General features: G+C 37.9%; 1 protein-coding gene across 1 annotated transcript in view; it reads left to right on the forward strand.

Moving 5' to 3' along the window:
* Nucleotides 1-16,942, forward strand: part of Elp2 (elongator complex protein 2) — a 407,540-nt gene that overhangs the window by 152,509 nt on the left and 238,089 nt on the right. The window contains exon 9 of the mRNA XM_090382492.1: nt 8,496-8,596. Coding sequence (XP_090238618.1) covers nt 8,496-8,596 — 101 coding nt within the window. The remainder of the gene's footprint in view (nt 1-8,495; nt 8,597-16,942) is intronic.

Consider the following 16,942-nt stretch of genomic DNA (forward strand, 5'->3'; position numbering starts at 1 on the left):
TTTATTTTTTATTTCATTTTATTATTATTTTTTTTTTATTTATTAATTATTATTATTTAGTTATTTATTTTATTTATTTTTTGTTTTTATCATTGTTTTGTTCGGATTTTTTTTTTTTTTTTTTTTTTGTGTCTGGTGCAGCATAAGCCATAGGCTTTCTTGCACCATACGGCCGTTACTAATACTAATATTCGGACCATTGAGGCTCTCACCATTGACTCTGCGGTTACTTACATCACTCAGCAAATAATAGCATCTGTAGAAACCGCCATACATAAATCATCCATGAAAACCCTCTTGCACCCAAAAATATGGTAGAATGAAGCCTCTAGCAATGCCAAAAAAGAGAAGAATAGATACTGGAATTTATTTCGCAAACACCCAACCACAGTTAATCTGATGCAGTTTAAGAAAGCTAGAGCCAAAGCTCGTCATATTCAATGAATAAGTAAAAAATAAACATGGTCCCAATGTGCCTCCACTATAAACAGAACCGCAGACATCAAAACAGTTTGGAATAAAGTGAAAAGAATTAATGGAAAATATCCTACCCTCCTATAACCACTCCGACACTACTTCTAAAAGGGAAATAAATCTGTAATCCTTTCAAGATTGCTAATTCGTTAGGTGAAATGTTTGAAACCCTATCAGCTATAACTGCATACGAGCCAACCTTTCAGTCACGTAAAGTACAGACAGAAAAATATAATCTGAATTTCAATACTACACATAAGCTTCCATATAATGTACCCCTTACCATGACAGAGTTAAGCAGTGCACTTGCAAGACCAAAGAATAGTGCTGCTGGCCCTGATGGACTTTATTATGCTATGATATGTCACTTGAGTGATGAGTCCCAATTTTCTCTTCTAAAACTGTATAATAGAATCTTTGGTGTTGATTACTATCCTGCTAGCTGGTGTCGTTTTATTATTTTAGCTTTTCCAAAACCAGGAAAGGACCATTCTGATCCAACAAATTACTGACCTATTGCTTTAACTAGCTGTTTAGGAAAAATATTAGAAAAAATAATGCCAGTTTGACATGGTTCCTAGAAACTGTAAACATCCTAAGTCAAAATCGCAATGGGTTTCGAAGAACTAGATCAACACTCCACCTCATGATCAAAGCAGAAGGAAACATTTGAAATGCATTTCTTAGGAACGAACACTTAGTGATGATATGCCTGGATATTGAAAAAGCTTTTGACACAACCTGGCTATTTGGGATTCTTCAAGATCTCTATGAATCTGGTCTTTGAAAGCTTCTTGCAAACAAGCAAAAAATAATCTTCTGTTGGATACCTGGACATTCTGGAATCACAGGAAACAAACAAGTGGATTTTGCTGCCACGAATGCCTGCCACATAGTATCACACATCCAGATCCCTTACACTGATTTCAAACACATTATACAATGTGCTAGCAGCAATAAACTGATCCAGATTAAAAACAATCACAAGCAGTGCCCATCAAGCCTAAGAGTGAATAGGAAGGAAGAAGTTATACTTTCTAGACTGTGAATTGGGCATACCCACCTAACTCATGGTTACCTACTCACACAGGATAATCCTTCACTATGTAGCAACTGTCAAACTCAGCCCAGTAACACACCTTATCCTTGAATGCCCATTACACTTGAGAGAAAGAGGAATAGCTTTCTCTTCACATCTGCATTCCTTTAATCAACTTACTTTACAGCAAATTCTCGGAGACTGACCAGATATAAATGATCTTTTTACCTTCCTGAGAATGATAAACAAATACCATCTCATCTGAACTCACCTATTTAGTGTATCAAACCTGTGCCAATGAATATTGTTATGGGTGCGTTATGGCCTTAGTAGCCCTAGCACCAAAAATCCAACAAACAACAATTCATATTACCAAACTATATCAGTGTCCCTCTGGTATCTATTTATTGAGGAGCATTGACTTTGGTCTGAATTCTTTAGCACAACAAATCACTTTTCTACACTTAATCAGGTCACAAAGGAGGTTAGACAGGCGAAGGTGCCTCCGTATCCAGGTGGGCAGGAGCAGCAGTGCGTAGCACGCGCTTCTTGATCAGACTGGGGTTCGAGCCCGTGACCACCAAATACGGAGGATGCGGAAAGGTCAGGGAATGACCACTGCATATCCACAGAGCAATATGGCCATAGTTGCTAATGCTCCTAAAAACCAAATAACAATAACGGGCAGGCGAAGGCAGATTACAAGAAAACCTTGGCAAAAGATGCTAAGAAAAACAGCAAGGATTTCTTTATTTATATAAACTCTAAAAGGAAGGGGATGAATCTGATTGGTCCACTTGACATCGATGGTTCGACTGTTGATGATCCTGCTCAGATAGCAAACAAACTGAATGAGTATTTTGCATCTACATTCACACATGAGGAATTATTAAGGTTTGAAAATGGCAGAAAGTTATCAAATTGTAGCAGGATACTTAATGATTTTGTAATAACTGAGAGCAAAGTGGAGGAGAAATTGTTGAAGTTAAACATAAGAAAAGCACCTGGGGTGGATGGGATCTATCCAGTTATATTAAAGGAGGCGGCAAAGCAACTAAGCAAACCCTTAGCCATAATTATGAGAGCATCCTTGGACTCAGGGGAGGTTCCCATGGACTGGAGATGTGCAAATGTATCCCCAATTCATAAAGGGGGATCGAAGGGTGACACGAGTAATTACAGACCAGTTAGTTTAACTTCTGTTTTGGGTAAAATAATGGAGTCACTGGTTAAAGATGCATTGCAGGATCATCTAGACAAGACTGCAGCAATAATTCAAACACAGCATGGGTTTGTTAAGGGTAAATCTTGTCTGACAAATTTGATTGGTTATTATGATTTGGTTACAAAGGAACTGGATGCAAAAAATAATTTTGATATCATATATTTGGATTTCAGGAAAGCTTTTGACAGGATGACAGGAAAGCTTCCTGTTGCGCATGGAAGACTATTGTACAAATTGGAGCAGAATGGTATTAAGGGTAAGTTGCTACAATGGATAAAAAGATGGTTAAGTGGCAGAAGACAGAGGGTGGTAATCAGTGGGTGCTGCTCTTCGTGGACTAATGTTATTAGTGGAGTCCCACAGGGTTCGGTTTTGGATCCACTGTTGTTTTGTATATTTATCAATGATATTGATGAAGGTATATCAGGCTTAATGTCGAAGTTTGCAGATGACACAAAGGTTGGCAGGGTTGTAAATGACAGTAATGGCAGTGTGCTACTGCAACAGGATCTAGATAAATTGGGCAGATGGGCTAAGAAGTGGCAACCGAAGTTCAACCTTGACAAATGCAAAGTACTGCATATGGGTAGAAGTAACCCGAGAGAAAAGTACCAACTGTGTGGTACTACACTTAAGGTGGTAGAAAATGAAAAATACCTGGGAGTAATTGTGCAGTCAGATATGAAGTTTTCTGAGCAATGCAGACAGGCTGCCAGGGCAGGTCATGGGGTTTTGTCAATGATATATAGGAATTTTGCTAGCAGGGAGAAGGAGGTGATTGTCCCTCTGTATAAGGCAATGGTCAAGCCACCCCTTGAGTACTGCGTACAGGTCTGGAAGTCTCATTTTAGGAAGGATGTAGATTTACTTGAGCGTGTACAGAGAAGGGCAACAAGATTGGTGAGGGGAATGGAGGGATCCTCATACCAAGAGAGGCTTAAGTTCTGCAAATTGCAGTGGCTGGAGACTAGGCACCTGTGCGATGATCTGATTGAGGTGTATAAGGCCTTGAATGGGTTGAGCACGCTGAATTCTGATGGGATCCTTCCACTTGTTCAGATTACGAACCTAAGGGGGCATAAATTCAAATTAAGAAAAGACAGATGTAGAATAGATGTGTGGAAATTTGCCTTTAGCCAGCGGGTGGTTAATTGCTGGAACAAATTTTGGTGGAACAAATTGCTGGAGTAAATTTTTCTTCTGGTGGAGTAAATTTTTATTATTAGTAGAGAAGATCGTTTGGGTACTACCCATTTTGTTTAAGAAAGCATTTTAGAAGAGTCCAAAAATGAATTTTTTTAAAGTTATAATATTTAATATTATATTATATTAATTAATGTTATTAATGTATTATATTAATATTTTATGTTTCATTTAGAATGCTAGTAGCATTATAAAGTTAATTTTAAAAAGTGGGGGACTACTGCCAGTATGACTATATTTTAGCGTTATACAAGTATACAAGACCTTCCAGTGTTTCAAATATAGTTTGTGTCCCCCACCATCCACTAACTTGTGTGCAATCATAGATTTGTATTTCATTGGAGGTTTCCAATGAAATACAAATCTATGATTGCACACATCAAGATTACAACTTTGACACTTTATAAAAGAAATCACCATCGTCACCCATAGGTGACGATTGAGATTTCTTTTATAAAGTGTCAAAGTTTGTAAAACTTTACAGTGTGCCTACTTATAACAAATTGTTTTTTGGTAACGATATCAATATAGAAACTTGGATGTGTATTTTATCAGGTAACAAATGTGCCAGGAAAATTTTATGTTAGCATCTGCAATACAATCTGTCACAATTGTATCGGTTTGAAAATTATTTAGTGTTCATTCCTATGTTGTATGAAAAAGTAAGGCATAAGCTGCTCATAATATATTGGTTTTTTAAAAACTTATTTTCAGAGTATCTTCTTGAATGTGTACAACAGATCTGGTTCCTCATCCTAGGATGACTGGGACCCTGAGAATTCCACTTAAAGTGAATCTACTTCGGGGGCGGCTCATTGATAGGCAATGCAGAACTGCAGCATCCCCCAGCTTTTTAAATCTAAATATACAGTCAACTGAGTTATATCAAATTTTGTGAAGAATAATGCAATGGAATGAATGTTTTTATTAACAGGTACTGCATATAGTATACTCATCCTCTATTTCCAATAATCATTTCATTAATAAACAAATAAAAACACGAAATCATTTTCAACTTTGAAGTTTACCGTAGGCAGAACTGTTATGCTACGCAGTTCCACATTTTGGTCCCAGTGGTTCAATCAATGCCTAGTTAACAGGTTGCCAATATGCATTTTTCAGAGGTGACAAAACAAGGCAAAGGAACTACGAAGCGAGCAGCACCAATTTGAACAGTGCACCAAACTTGAATGAAAAAGTTATTATTTATTTTCAAAAAATTAAAACTGAAGAATGGATTTTATTTTTTAATAAAATTTCAAGATTACCTCCAAGTCTGTTAATGGTAAGTGTCCAGTTAATGTTTTGTAGTATTTTTAACTCTTATTATTATTACTATTTATGTCTACATGTCTTATAACTAAGGCAGTTTAATATAACTTTAAGAAGTAGCACCCCCATACATCAGAGTCACGAGCCGCCACTGATCCACTTCGAGCAGGAATCACATTCTCATACAAAATTTTCTATTGGAATGTGTAGCAGCCTGGAAAGTAAGGTGCTGGGGATTTAAAGGCCTGCTGTGTCTCATGAAACAGGTAAATACATTGACTGTGTTAGAATTACTAAGAGTAACAGGTACATGTATACTTGCATGTACACCGATGCTAGGAATATAGTAAATAAATTTGATGGATTTTAAATGCTAGTCAAGTCATCAAATGAAGACATTGTGGTGTCACTCAGATTTAAGGGATGCAGAATTTGAATTTGGATTTCTGGAAAGCTTTTAATACTGTTGCAAGTAATAGACTGCTTTGCAAATTGGAGTAGTGTAGCATCAAGGGCAAGTTACTGCTATGGATAAAAAATGTAGTTTTGTATATGGGTAACAGTAATCCTAGATTAATGTACTAGCTGTATGGTACTACTGTATGGAAGTGGAAATTGAAAAGACCTGGGGTTTGGTTGTGCAGTCAGATATGACATTCTCTGAGCAGTGCAGATAGGCTGCCAGGGCAGCACATGTTGTTTTGGCTATGATAGGGGAATGTTAGGGGAATTTTGCTAACAGGGATAAGGACATTATTATTCCATAGTATAAGGCCTCACCTTGAGTACTTCATACAGGTCTAGAGGCCTTATTTTATGAAGGAGGCTTATTTTCTCTGTGGGTACAGAGAAGAGAAATGAGATTAGTGAGGGGAACAATTTGGTTGTTCTTCCCAACAGGTTGCTCTTACCAGGAAAGGCTTTAGGCTTTAATGTTATCTGAATTTACTTCCACGGCATTATCTAACATTACAGGAAATTTTAAACTTCGTTTGGTGGACAACTTTAACGGCATATTAGCTTTTGTAAATAACTGAAGTTTAAACTTTAAGAAAACAGAGAAGCAAGTAAAGATTTTTTTTTGCAAACCTTAAAGAGACTTAAAACAGAAGAATTTTGTTTATCTACATTGATAAAATGTGCAGTACTTTCCAAATATTGATATTTACTAACAAAAATGCTGTTTGATGGCATTTCGAAAGATACTTCTGTTTTAACTCTTGAACAGTGGCCACTGTAATTTAGAAATAATTATTTTGTTAAACTAGAGATAGTTGTACAGTGGACTTTCGAAATAATCACACCTTTGGGATTCAAGGTGCCATTGTTTCGATTTTTCCCTTATCTAGAAAGTTTTATTTTTAATGTATTTAATGCAGAAGTAATAAGGCAAAATTAGAAATAGAGAGATTAAGAATGTAATTTTATTAACTGCACATAAAAAAACATAAACATATTGACGACCCAATGTTATATTCTGCTATTAATACACTTCTGGTTAAGGCCAGTTCTATTTTCTTTATTATATCAAGATTCGTCTGCACGTGTAGCTCAGTGGTATCATCACCGTCCTTCCCACACTAGGTGGAAAAGGCCCAGGTTCGAATCCTGTCAGTGACATGAGGAACTTTTAGGTGCATTGTTCACTCCATGGCTGAGTCAGTTTTCAGGTTTCAGGCATAGATAGCAAGGTTTTTCCCCCCAGAAACTGGGGGTTTTCATCCAACAAAAAAAGGTAAATCGAGCAGAAAAAACACACGTAAGTTAAAGACACACAATACACATTAGTCACCCAGAAAGTTAATATGGATTAAATTTCTGGGTGACCCTAATGTAATAGTTTGATTATATCAAGTTTGTCATTAAGCTTTAATGTTGTTCTTCTTTTCTTTTCTGTATAGGGTTTATTAACTTTAGGAGCCATAGTGAGGGGTTTTATTTTAAAATAAATGTAAAACAGCAGCATAATCCATGATATCAGTACAGAATTCACTTTGAAAATGCGAGCGTAAACAAACACAGTAATCACATGACTTGCTGTTTTCTTTTTACTGGCACTGCAAGACATTTGCACTGTATGTATACATCCGATCTCGATGTGCCGTTATTTCGACAGTCTACTGTAGAATCATACTATAGTGTTGAAGAGCATGAGCTCTAAACCTTTTAATCTCAAAAGTTGTAAACTTAATGCTATTTTGCTTAGTTTCCTAAAAATGACTTGTTATTTCTCAGAACAAGTTTAATGATTTTCAAATTGAAGCAGATACAAAAATTGGACTTTGCATTTTGGGCCTGTGTTGCTCGGTATCCCATTCTGATCACTGAAAAGCAGTTTGTGTTAATTTTTTAAAGAAATACTTAGATCTTTTATTAATTTAAGGACAGTTATTTATAGGAATCTGTATGCTTGTTTGACTGTTCACTGCTAATGGCTGTTGCTCTCTTTCTCTGTATTATTTCTTAATTTTCAGGAGAAGAGCACAACAGCTGATTGAGTAATGTGTGTTGTGCCTTCCCTCTGTGGTTTCCTTTGGCAAGTCTGAGAGAGAGAGAGAGAGAGAGAGAGAGAGAGAGAGAGAGAGAGAGAGAGAGAGGATTTCTCCTTTTGGTTACTTAAAATTAGAAATTCATTTTGATTTAAGTAGATTCAAATCAAAATGGGACCACTCTGAACTTGCATAAAATTGATTGCTAGTGTGTAACAGTGCATCCAGGAAGCACCTTCAGTCACTGTATTGTAAAAAGGAGCAAGGAACGTTAAGTTGTTCTTTTGTTTTGGTGTGCTCTTTAAGCTTTAACACCAAGGAATTCATTGAGCATGCACTCTTTTAAAGTGCAACTCCTCATTAATGGTAGTATTCACTGAATCAACACTAATCTTGCATGCCGTGTCAATTCATTCAGTTGTAATGCAATGGTTTCCTTATATGAGTTCTGCTGTCTCTGTGGGTCTGGTTTTACAGTGCAGTGGGCTTGCCCTGGTCAAGAGATTCCTCAACACCTTCATTACCATAGTAACCAGTGTTATATCAAGGTTATGCTGTACTTGCATGTAATTTTATTCTATAATATGGACTCTGCCCCCCCATTAGACCATATTGGTGGACTAATGGGTGAGGAGGCCATATTATAGAATATAATTATATGTCCAATTGCTTATTTTAGTACTTTCAGTACAGTTGATGTACATCATCTAAATAATGTTGTGTATTTATGAAATGAACTGAAATTTTTTGGTTGCCAAAATATAATGTCATGTAATGCCTGTTTGTTTCTTAGGTGAACAAGTGAAACAGCCAATGAGGTTAATCTCAGCATCAATAGATAAGACTATGATTCTCTGGGAACCTGATGATTTATCAGGTGTTTGGCTTGAAAAGGCTAGTGATATAATTTTATATTTTAAATAAAATAATAGCACATTTCATATAAATGCAATTAGAGAATTTTTACCTTCATTTAACTATGTTGATGTTGAATAATACACATAAGTATGATTGACTTGTTGGTAGATGTAATTTTTAACTTCTTTATAGTGATCCTCATTGAGAGTAAATTTTGCTTGCTTGTAGTTCATTAACTATTCATGTGTTATCAGCATCTAGGAGTTAAATTGCATCTGCTAAGGTGATGCTTTCTCTTGTCACAGATCAAAGCTGCTGAGAAAAATTTATATTTCTGCCTAAGGAAAAATTACCTAAGGATAGATTTATTCTCTGGAGCATTGTTTACTCCAAATATATTAAGGGTCTAGTTCTAAAAAAAAAAAAAAAAAAAAAAAAAAATTTTTTAAATCCATTAACCCCAGAAACAGTTTGTAGCTTTTCAGGTGGATGAAATTTCAAACATTACCAAGCAGAAGTTAGTTGTCATTATCGTCCAGATCTGCTGCTGGCGCCTCCATAGCCAGGTGGGCAGAAGCAGCAGTGCGTAGCACACACTTCTTGATTAGACTGGCGTTCGAGCCCATGACTACCGCATATTCCCGGAGCAATATGGCCTTAGTTGCTAATGCTCCTAAAAAAAAAAAAAATAACAATAACCCAGATCTGATATACTTAACAAGTGTATTGGATGTAATACCATGATTTCATGGTATTACATCAATGGTAGGCGCCTCCGTAGCCAGGTGGGCTCCTGCCCACCTGGCTACGGAGTGCGTAGCACACGCTTCTTGATTAGACCAGGGTTCGAGCCCGTGACCACCAAATATGGAGGGTGTGTGGAAAGGTCATGGAATGACCACCGCATATCCCCGGAGCAATATGGCCTTAGTTGCTAATGCTCCTTAAAAAAAAAAAAAAAAAAACCAAACAACATCAATGGTATTACAACTCGGACCTTCTGGACTATCGTCGCCCATTCACTGTTTTCTTCTGTACGATCTTGCTGCCTTACTTTCAGTTAGATTTTTAGGCCTAGCTAGAGTGAGCCCTCTTTTTTGTGCTTTCTTCTGGTCAACTGCCTTTAGACCTATTACTATTCATTTTTGCTTTGGTTATGTATTTCGCTGATCTCCTTCCCCTTCGGAGTCTTATCTGTGGGCCCATGCCAGCTTAAAGTTTCTTTACTTTGATTGGATATCTGTCGTTCCAAGATTTTTTTTTATATATCTTGTTTTTGATCATATTTTTTATGATCTTGTCATTACTACTATCTGTCTGCTATTTTCATTTATTTTTCTTAAAAACTCATTTCTAGAGTTTAATTTTTGATCAATTCCTTCATTTCTTACTCAGCTTCATAGATTGGAATAGGCTTAAAAACTATTATGAATAACTAATTTTAACAGACAACTTCTGGCTAATTTATACTTTGCTTATTTTTTTATTTATTAATAAATAAATAAATTTCTTTATTTATTTGTATAATCCTCCTATATTAAAGTGTGTTCCTAGATAGAGAAAATTACTTTTTCCAATTTTTCATTTGTGAATATCTTTTTCATGCCATATTCTCTACATACTTCATCTGTTTTGTTTGGAGAACACAAAAACGTCTGCATGTAATAATAATACCACAGGAGATGCTAGGTGCAGAGAGGAATTTTGTTGAACAAATTTGGAATGCTTGAAGAAAAGGGTTGTTGCCCTGGAGGAATTAAACGAGGGGGACTCCTCAAGCACCCTACTGCTCACTGTAACAATAGTGAATAAAACAACCATCTTTTAATGGCACAAAATGTGATATTATTGTACATTACTATACTCAGAATGCCTATGCTTAATAAAAAATGCACGTTCTGAGGCATTGCTTAAAGAATGTGAGTTAGGGCTGAATTTGAAATTGTCTTGAATTTTTTGAGCTTTGTCTTGGTAAGATTGCTGATAAACTCAATAAATATTTTTCATCTCTATTCACACATGAAGTTTTTAGAGATGAAGTTAGCAGAAGAATTTTGAAACACTGATTTAGAGTTAAATGATTTTATAATAACAGAAATTAACGTTGCGTAAAATTGTTACAGCTAAAAGTGAACAAAATGCCTGGATCTAATGGAAGTCTAAAATGCTGATGGAACTGATATTCAGGTGACACTCAAGTCATTGTGGTGCAAGTAAACACATGGGTTGTGTTAGGGTAGCTAAGAATAGGAACAGGCGCATGTATACTTGTGAGTACACCAATGCTAGGAGTTTGGTAAATAAATTTGATGAATTTGAGGTATTTCTCAAAGCATTCAAAGGCGGATATTGTTGGGATATCAGAGACATGGTGTCACACAGATGTAAGGAATGCAGAACTGGAATTTGGGGAGTACAATGTGTACAGAAAGGATAGACAGGATAGGAAGGGAGGAGGGGTTATGCTATTAGTTAAGAAACACATAAAATCCAAAGAAGTGAAACCAGTCGACATCGCTGGACAGGCAGTGTCGAGCCAGTTTGGTGTGACGTAAGCATTGTGAGATCAAAATTGAGAGTAGGAGTGTGCTATAGGCCTAATAACTCTGATGAGTATAATAAGAAGTTGTTTGGTTTGGTTTTTAGGAGCATTAGCAACTAAGGCCATATTGCTCCGGGATATGCGGTGGTCATTCCCTGACCTTTCCGCATCCTCCGTATTTGGTGGTGACGAGCTCGAACCTCGGTCTAATCAAGAAGCGCGTGCTACGCACTGTTGCTCCTTCCCACCTGGCTACGGAGGCGCCTATAATAAGAAACTGTACAGGGAAATAGAGTGGGCCAGTAAATCAGAGAGTCTTATAATGGGGGGGATTTTAATTTTCCAGATATTGACTGGAATTTGTGAGTTGGTCACTCACACTAGCAAGGCTTTTGTGGATTTATTGGAAGATTGTTTTCTACATCAGCATGTTCGGGAGGCAACTAGAGGGAGTAATACTCTTGATATGATTATCAGTAGTGATTCTCCATGCATTAAGAATGTGCAGATAAAGGAACCACTAGGTGGTAGTGATCACAGTGTGCTGAAGTGGGATTTACTCAAAGAGATAACTACCATCAGGGGTAAAGGGAAGGGTGTTTGCTTTCATAAAGGCGACTACGATGGTCTGAGACAATATTTAAATTCTAGGCACCTCTGTAGCCAGGTGGGAAGGAGCAGCAGTGCGTAGCACACCTTCTTGATTAGACCAGGGTTCGAGCCCGTCACCACCAAATGCGGAGGATGCGGAAAGGTCATGGAATGACCACCGCATATTCCCGGAGCAATATGACCTTAGTTGCTAATGTTTCTGAAAACCAAATATCAAACAAACATTTAAATTCTATACAGTGGGACCAACTGATGATGTTGCCAACAGCAAATTCAAAATAGGAAGCATTCAAAGAACTTATCTTGGAAGCTACTAGGTTTTACATACCAACTAAGAAATATTGTTCAAGGTTTAGGCCTAAATGGATGTCAGATGAACTAATGAGACATATGGCAGAGAAGAAAAATGCATGGCATCCATATAAATGAACATGTGACACAGAATCCTTTGATAGATATAAGCTGCTCTGTAACCAAGTTACAAAGGAGGTTAGGCAGGCGAAGGCAGATTACGAGAAATCTTTGGCAAAGGATGCAAAGAAAAACAACAAAGAGTTCTTTACTTATGTAAACTCCAGAAGGAAGGGTATGAATCAGATTGGTCCACTGATATCGATGGTTCAATTGTTGATGATCCTGCTCAGGTAGCTAACAAACTAAATGAATATTTTGCATCGACATTCACACATGAGTTATTCAGCGAGGGGAATGCCGGCGAGGTGTATTCAACTCTGGCAGTAAGTTAGATAATCTTGTAATAACTGAGAGTAAAGTGGAGGAGAAATTTTTTAAGATAAACACGAGAAAGGCACCTGGAGTGGATGGGATCTATCCAGTTATATTAAAGGAGGCAGCAAAGAAAGTAAGCAAACCCTTAGCCATAATTATAAGAGCTTCCTTGGACTCAGGGGAGATTCCCATAGACTGGAGATGTGCAAGTGTGACCCCAATTCACAAAGGAGGATCAAAGGCTGTCACAAGTAATTATAGACCTGTGAGTTTAACTTCTGTTCCAGGAAAATTAATGGAGGCTGGTTAAAGAAGCACTGCAGGATCATCTATGCAAGACTTCAGTTACAGCTTGGACACAGCATGGTTTTGTTAAGGGAAAGTCTTGCCTGACCAATTTGATTGGGTACTATGATGCAGTCACAAAAGAACTGAATGCAGGGAATAACTTTGATATTATATATTTGGATCTTAGAAAGGCTTTTGATTCTGTTGAAAATGGAAGACTGTTGCACAAATTGGAGCAGTGTGGCATTGGAGGCGCAAATTGCTGCAATGGATAAAGGGATGGTTGAGGGGGAGAAGACAGAGTGGTAATCAGTGGACACTGCTCATCATGGACTAATGTTATTAGTGGAGTCTCTCAGGGTTCAGTGTTGGGTCCATTGTTGTTTTCTGTATTTATAAATGATATTGATGATGGTATATCAAGCTTAATTTGCAGACTATACAAAGTTTGTCTAAGTTTGCAGATGATACAAAGGTTGGCAGGGTTGTTAAGGACACTACTGACGCCATGCTGCTGCAGCAGGATCTGGAAAGGTTGAGCAGATGGGCTGAGAGGTGGCAAATGAAGTTTAATATTGACAAATGTAAAGTACTACATATGGGAATCAGTTTCCCAGAGTAACGTATCAACTCTGTGGTACTACACTGACAGTGGTAGAGAATGAAAAGGACCTGGGGGTAATTGTGCAGGCAGATATGAAGTTCTCTGAGCAGTGCAGACAGGTAACAAGAATAGCTCATGGTGTCTTGCACTGATATACAGGAATTTTTCTAGCAGGGATAAGGAGGTGGTTATTCCCTCGTATAAGGCAATGGTCAGGCCACACCTCGAGTACTTTATTCTGGTCTGGAGGCCTCATTTCAAGAAGGATGTAGAGCTGCTGGAACGAGTACAGAGAAGGGCGACAAGATTAATGAATGAAACAAATGGTTGCTCTTACGAAGAAAGGCTTAAATTTTGCAAATTACAGTGTCTGGAGACTAGGCACCGGCGAGGTGATCTGATAGAGGTGTATAAAGCTTCGAATGGTTTGAGCATGCTCAATGCCGATGGGATTCTTCCTCTTACTCAGAATAATCACCTGAGAGGGCATATATTCAGATTGAGGAAAGACATGTAGGATAGATGTGTGGACATTTGCCTTTAGCCAGCGGATGGTTGGTAACGTATCAACTTTACCAACAGGTATTTCGAAAGAACGGAGGGGTGAAATGGAAGTGTTTTTTTTTTTTTTTTGACTGAAGCTGCATAAGCTTGCTTTCTTGCATCATATGCCTCTACTAATGCTAATGCTAATTTTGGCGATGTCTGGATGAATGCTGCCCCTCTGTGTTACCAGTCAATACTAGGTGATAGATGACTCTCATCAGCTGGTACAGTATCACCACTTTACTTATTGGAGGCTTGAAGTAGTGGAACCCATGTTTAGTATCCAGAGCTATGTTCGGGCAACCCTTTCCTGTCTCTTCCATTAAGCAGTATGACTGATGACTTTTGTGGTTATGGTGGCATCATGGCAAGGTCCAATCTTCCTTATTTCGAGGGTACAGCTCTAAAATGGTGTTCCCTGTCCAGCCACTAGTTAGTACACCAGACCGAACCTGTTGGTAACTCTCAGCTAGTGTATAATCTTGCTACCTCTACTCTGTCAGATAGTGATTGGAGGAAGTCCGAGTAGCATGTATGTGGGGGGACATTGTCAAGGCCACGTTATGTCACGAATCTGGATATGTTCTTACCATGTGTGCGCCATATCCAAAAATTTCATTACTTCATACAGCATGCCCCCCCACCCCCCACTTTTCCTTATTATTGAATACACCATGAATTGTCAAACTATTAGAGTAAGCTTATCTGCGAAAAGATCTAAACCTCCCAAACACTTCCTAGTTCATTTCACAAATATACGTGGTCTCAGTTCTAATCTCAATGATGTCCATTTCCAATTCCAGTATGCCAAACCCCAAGTACTTTTTCTGACAGAATCTCAAGTATCGGTTGATTCAACTACTGCTCATCTCAGTTGCCCAAATTATTTGCTATTCGATTCCTTTCACCTCAAAGGTGGTACTTGTGAATATGTGTTCCGATATTCCCTGTCAGAGTCGTGGTAATTTGGAATCTCCTCATTTCAATCTTCTCTGGCTTAAAATCTCTCTACCTCATTCTGTCAAATTCATCTCTTTACCTTTCTCCCAAATCCACAATTCATTTGCAGCTGTTTGACATCCTCTCTTTGCAACTTGATTTTTTCCAGTCCAACTTTTCTAACAGTGAGGTAATTTTCCTTGGTGATTTTAATGTTCACAACTCCAGGGCTTCCATTCTCTAGTCACACTAGACCCAGCTGGTTGAGATGCTGAGGCTTTTGCAATTACTGATGACTTGGCACAGATTGTTCATTTACCCACAAGAATACCGGATAATCCCAACCATACAGCTTGACTTGGCGCATTATGGCCTTAGCTGCCAATGCGCCATAAAAAATCAAATCAAATCAAACCAACCATACAGCCAATTGCGCTTGATCCTTTTCTCTGAAACAACCCTTCTAAGTACACGGTTGAAGTGAATGGTCCTTTAGGCACCTCAGATCACAACTTGGTGATTGCCTCTTCTCCAACAGAGCCTTTATCTCATGGCTCTTCCCGACCTTATGTTGTTTGACATTACAAGAATGCAAAATGGGATGACCTGCGAGATCTTTTACTAGGTCCGATTACTGTTTCAAAACTTCTGATGTTGACGTTTCCTCAGATTGTGTCAGTGAAATTATTCTTGTAGGAATGGAATCCTTTATTCCACACAAGGAATAAAGTGAAATCGCTTTATTCCTTTTTAAGGATGTCTACTTTGAAATCTTGTCCTTTATCTAAACCTTAGTTTTCCAGTAAATGCAGTGTCTGTTCAAGAGAAGAATGTTGCATGTCGTAATTGGCTTGTTTCCGATTCTTCAGTTTCATTTTTTGCCCACACCAAAGCTAATAACAATTGTAAACAGTTATTAATCAGTCCAAACTAGATTTTGAACAGGCTAAGAGTAGAAAACTTGCTTCTTGCCCTAATAGTAGCTGAGCATTCTGGTCTCTTGCCAAAGCTATTGGCTGCAACTTTTTCCCATCTCAGCTCCCACCTCTGTCAAAACCAGATGGTTCTGTTGTCACTTCAGCCAAGGATAAAGCTGACTTAGTAGCACCCCATTTTTCTTCCAACTCATGTATTAATGATCTTGGTAAAACACCTCCCACCATTCCCAACACGCTCCATTCAATGCCTCCTGTTGTCTTCAGTCAAAAGGATGTCAGAAGGATTTTGACGAATCTTGATGCTAATAAAGCTCCAGGTCCTGATGGTATTTCTCCAGTTGTTCTCAAAACCTGTGCTCCTGAACTTACTCCTGTTCTTTGTTGCCTTTTTTTCACTTTCTTATTCCAAAGGTATTTTTCCTTCTTCTTTGAAATTTGCTCATATCCAGCCAGTTCCTAAAAAGGGGCAAATCCCTCCCATTCAGTTATTATCCCGTTGCAATTCTACTCTTTCTAAAATAATGGAGAAATCAATTAACCGCCAACTCTTAAACTACCTAGGAACCTTCCGTCTGATCAATGAGTGCCAATATGGATTCCATCAATGTCGATCCACTGGTGATATTCTGGCTTATGTTACCCATTTATGGACAAATTCAATAGAAAAGTTCAGTGAAACATAAGCAGTTGCTCTTGACATCTCAAAGGCTTTCGATCGTGTTTGGCATAAAGGTCTTCTAAACAAACTTCCATCTTATGGTTTGCCATAAGATGGAAGTTTGTTTAGAAGACCTTTATGCCAGACTGTTTTTGTAATTGGTTATCCAGTTTTCTTTCTGATCACTCACTGATTGTGATGTTAGATGGCTCTGTGTCTTCTAACTTCTCCACTAATGCTGGTGTTCTCCAAGGTTCAGTTCTTTCTCCTCACTCTTTACCTCCTGTATATTAATGACTTTCTTCCATTGACTAGAAATCCTATCCCTAGTTCTGCCGATGATAGCACATTGCATTACACTTTCCAGTTTGAGAAACCTTGCCCTGCGAATCAGCTTCAACTTTGTGAATATCCGCTACGAATTCCTTAAATGCCGATCTCTGAGTAATTCTCCAGTGGAGGAAAGACAACTTAGTTGATTTCAAACCTTCTAAAACTTAGTCTTGTGTTATATCTCGCAAAAAGG

The sequence above is a fragment of the Mastigoproctus giganteus genome, chromosome 1 (assembly GCF_048544385.1).
Source record: "Mastigoproctus giganteus isolate SK-2022 chromosome 1, ASM4854438v1, whole genome shotgun sequence".
Taxonomy (NCBI): Eukaryota; Metazoa; Arthropoda; class Arachnida; order Uropygi; family Thelyphonidae; genus Mastigoproctus; species Mastigoproctus giganteus.